Source organism: Myotis myotis, unplaced genomic scaffold (assembly GCF_014108235.1).
Source record: "Myotis myotis isolate mMyoMyo1 unplaced genomic scaffold, mMyoMyo1.p scaffold_m19_p_16, whole genome shotgun sequence".
NCBI lineage: Eukaryota > Metazoa > Chordata > Mammalia > Chiroptera > Vespertilionidae > Myotis > Myotis myotis.
In genome coordinates this window covers 34,453,077-34,457,008 of record NW_023416320.1, presented here as the reverse complement: position 1 = coordinate 34,457,008, position 3,932 = coordinate 34,453,077, and the positions used below count along the sequence as shown (strand labels likewise).

The following is a 3,932-nucleotide window of genomic DNA, read 5'->3' as shown; positions in this document are numbered from 1 at the left end:
TAATAGTACCAATTTAATTCAAAATGTGAGTGTGGTTTTATACTCATTCCATTCTGTGGGAGTGCCAGAGAGCATTTATTTATCAGACTCCCATGGAGCACATTTGAATTTGTAAAAAGAAATGATTAATTAAAAAAACAACAACCTGGGTGCCCTTGATATGGATACTATCATAGTATGTGGAAGTAAAATGAATGAATTTACCTTTTAACAGGCTCATATGCATCAGTGCAAACATGCCCTGTTATCAAGCAGTTTAAACCTTTTCCAATATAGAAGAGGAAGTTAATCAATGCTTTTCTCGTTGGATTTGCAACTAGATAAAGATTGTTTAACTCAGGCACCTCTCACTGGTCCTTTCTCTAATTGGTAATTTAAAAAGTCCACAATTACTGAGAGAAGAGACAACGGAGAGGCAGTAAGCTTCTGGAAGAACTTAAAATCTTTGCTGCACCCCAGACTGTCCCCCTGGTTTGTGCCCCTTATCATGGGAGTAGCTCTTGCCATCATTTAAAAAGCTTGACCTGCATTTTAGGAGACTTACTGGTATTATTGGTTTTGCCTCTGCAGACTCATAATTCCATTACCTGTTATTGGGAGGAAAAAGCAAATAGAGGCTTAAAACTGAGTGCCTCTACACTTCCATCTCCTTGTTCTTCATTCTTATCCAGGCAGGAAGGCCATGGGACACTTTGTCTCTTAGCAAAGGAATATTTTCAGATATCGAGGTATTGCACAAGACAACTGGTCAGAGAAGTTAGGAGGGCAAGGGAAGAGGAGGATCAGGAGCCACCCCCTGTAAGTGGTTGCTGCTTTCCCTGCAGGACTGTGCATTGATAGACTTCCCTTTCCTCCAACTCTCACATTCTCTGTCTCTTTCTCTGATTCTTAAATTGGCCTTTCCTAGTAAAAGGTCAATATGTTTTCACGCTTGAGAAATTTCATTCAAGAATTTTTGTCAATGGACAAGTCATAAGAAGTTCTTCCATTTTAGGGCTGGTTGACGTCACCAAGGAGGCGATAAATATCTGTTGATATAATCAGATGTGAGGTTCAGTGTTGAGAGAGCAAAAATTCTGCCCCTGGTTTCCTGGCAGGGCCCAATGATTTATGCAGGAGCAGAGGCAGCACGCAATCGAGCTGTCAAGAGAGCGTCAGCTTATTAGGCAAATGCTGCGTGATTTCTGAAGAGGATCGACGCTATAAAATCCCACTCCAGGCTCTGGTGTGGAGAAACTCAGAGCCCAAGTCCGTTGAGAGACTGAAGAGAAAGAGAAGAGGGAAGAAAAAACCCACAGTGGAAACAGAAAGGAGAAAGAAAGAAAACCCCTGAAAAAGCCTGGAGACATTAATCTGCAGCAGCGCCCCGGAAGGTAGGGAGCCTAGACGGAAACGCGGCTCCAACTTTGCACTGCCTGAGCTGCAACCGAGCTCCCTGCGGAGCCCTGGCCCTGTCCTTCCAGTGTTGTGTGTGTGTGTGTGTGTGTGTGTGTGTGTGTGTGTGTGTGTGTGTGTGTGTGTTTGCTGACTGTGCCTCAAGATCCCGATAGAAGCTGGGATGTGGCAAAAGCAAACTTAGACGGCTACTCATCGTTACCCGAACTTCCAGTTATTCCTTTCTGGCTGTGTAGATGAGCACCCCATTGATCCCGATCCTCGAAAGCAGGGCGCTGGAGCAGGGATGGATGAGGAGGAGGACGAGACGCAGCTTTTCATTTGGAGGAAAAGGCTGAAACATCCGAAAGGGAGTTGGAGTTAAGAGCGGTTGAGGTCTTAAATTTGTAGATCCTCTCCAGAGCTCCGGAAATCGGGTTTAGAGATCGTTAGGAAGGGGATTCGGGGACTGTCCCTTTGGGGGTTTCGGAAGGAGAGGGGTCATTCCAGCCTGGAGAGGGGGCTGAGCTTTGGTGCCTAGCCCTGCAGGCGCCCGCTTTCCTGCTCCCCCTTTCACTCCAGCTCTGTAAGTCCTACCTCGGGAGCTTCAGAACCACGGACAGCGCCCGCCCGAGCCCCCAGCCAAGTCTGCCTCCTGTGGGAAGAGGACATCCTCCCCCGCCACACACACACACACACACACACACACACACGCACACGCACACGCACACGCACACGCACACACACACACCCCGCACCTCCCCAGTTGAGCTAAACTGTGATCAACTCTTTCTCTCTTTCCTTCTCCTAGTGCTTCTAACATGAGACTGCCGCTGCTCGTGTCCGCGGGCGTCCTGCTCATGGCTCTCCTGCCCTGCCCGCCATGCAGGGCCCTCCTCATCCGGGGGCCTGTCCCAGGCGCCCGACAGGCCCCACAACTTCCCCAACCCCTAGATTTCTTCCAGCCGCCGCGGCGGCGGCAGGTCCTTCCAGTTCAGCCGGTCCCACTCACCACGGGGGAAGAATACTTCTTCCGCCAGGGTAACCTCAACGAGAGCCCCGCTGCTCCCCTCTGGTCAGCCTCCTCGCCCCTCGCCCGCCGCAGCAGCAGCCACCTTTCTCCTCACAAGGTAGCCGCCAATTTTTCCCGCGCATTGAGGCAGCTGCGATCGCTTCCCTGGCGCCCGCTTGACAGCCCGGCGGGTCCAATTGAGCGTGGTGCCGAGAGAGCCCTCAGCTGTCGTCAGGAGGACCCGGAAAAGGAGAGGCGATCCAGAGCATTTGAAACCTCTGTGGATGTCCCCTATATTATCCTCCGACAACTCTTGGAAATAGAAAGAAAAAAGAAGTATGCAGAGCAAGCTGAAAAAAACAGGCAACTGATGGAGAGTATTGGGAAATGAAACGGTGCGTTTGGCCAAAGTGATTCTGCATTTAGCAAAAAATAAAAAATAAAAACTATTCTGTACCATAGCGTGGCTCTGATACCATTTGTTTATTTTTATTTAGCTTGAAACTTAGAGGATGTATATATAGCAAGAGCGCCTGTCTCCTTAATTAGAATGCACAACGTGTATTCGTGTGCAGCAATAGCAACAAAATGGTATTTGTATTGTCTACTTTTAGTTTCCATTTCCAGGTGTCTTTAATGGTGTTTAAAAGATTATAGACCGAAGAGGAAACGTTTTTGAAGAAGCAAACAGAAAAATCACCCAATTGATTTGGCTGTGGTCTGAATTCTCTTTGGTGGGTGAGAGAAATCATGTAAGCTCTTTGAATCAACTTTTCCTTGTAAATATTTCAGTAATAAAGCATCCTTACAATCCGTGGTCAATTTGTTTGTGTAAGAGAATGTTCAATAGTTATCCTACATAATAAAAGGCTAATATGCAAATTCACCAAGCCCAGAGGCAGTGCTCCCAGCTCCCCAGCAGTGCTAAGGACCTCCCAGGGAATATCTGACTGCTGGCAGGTGGACATCCCCTGAGGGGGTCCCAGACTGTGAGAGGCCTAGGCTGGGCTGAGGAACCTCTCCGTCCCTCCCCCCCTCCCCCCCGGCCAAACACCCCAGTGCATGAATGTCATGTACTGGGCCTCTAGTATTTTTCATATTTTTCATAAATGCTGCAAAGGTAATCCTGACTTTTCCTTTTCAATTATATTAATAGAAATAGTCTCCGCTACTGGACTCCTACAAACTTACTTAAACACAAGAAAAGACAAAATCCCTTGCAGTTTTTTCTACTATAAATACAAAGATAAGTCAGTGGTTAACACAGATCCTGCAGTCTCCTTGGGTTCATCTCTGTACCTCAGATTACTCTTCTAAGATAGAGTTAAATAATTTGAGAAGTTGCTTCCAGCTCTAAGACTTGCGAATTCTATACATGGAAGATCTATTCATAATGGAAATAACATTTAGCCCTGATTAACTATAAGATGTAAACTAATTGGGGAGGGTTGGGGAAAGAGGAAAGGGAAAGAGGAGAATGGTTGAGGAAGACACTTCTACAAACTATAGGGCCAAATGCCTCATTTTTTTCCCTATGAGAAAGTCT

General features: G+C 47.0%; 1 protein-coding gene across 1 annotated transcript; it reads left to right on the top strand.

Annotated features, from left to right (window-relative positions):
- Nucleotides 1-1,172: 1,172 nt before the first annotated feature.
- On the top strand, nucleotides 1,173-2,777 carry LOC118670900 (corticoliberin-like). Its single transcript, XM_036338402.1, has 2 exons — nucleotides 1,173-1,373; nucleotides 2,186-2,777. The coding sequence occupies exon 2, from the start codon at nucleotides 2,196-2,198 to the stop codon at nucleotides 2,775-2,777; it is 582 nt and encodes a 193-aa protein (XP_036194295.1). The 5' UTR covers nucleotides 1,173-1,373; nucleotides 2,186-2,195.
- Nucleotides 2,778-3,932: the final 1,155 nt, after the last annotated feature.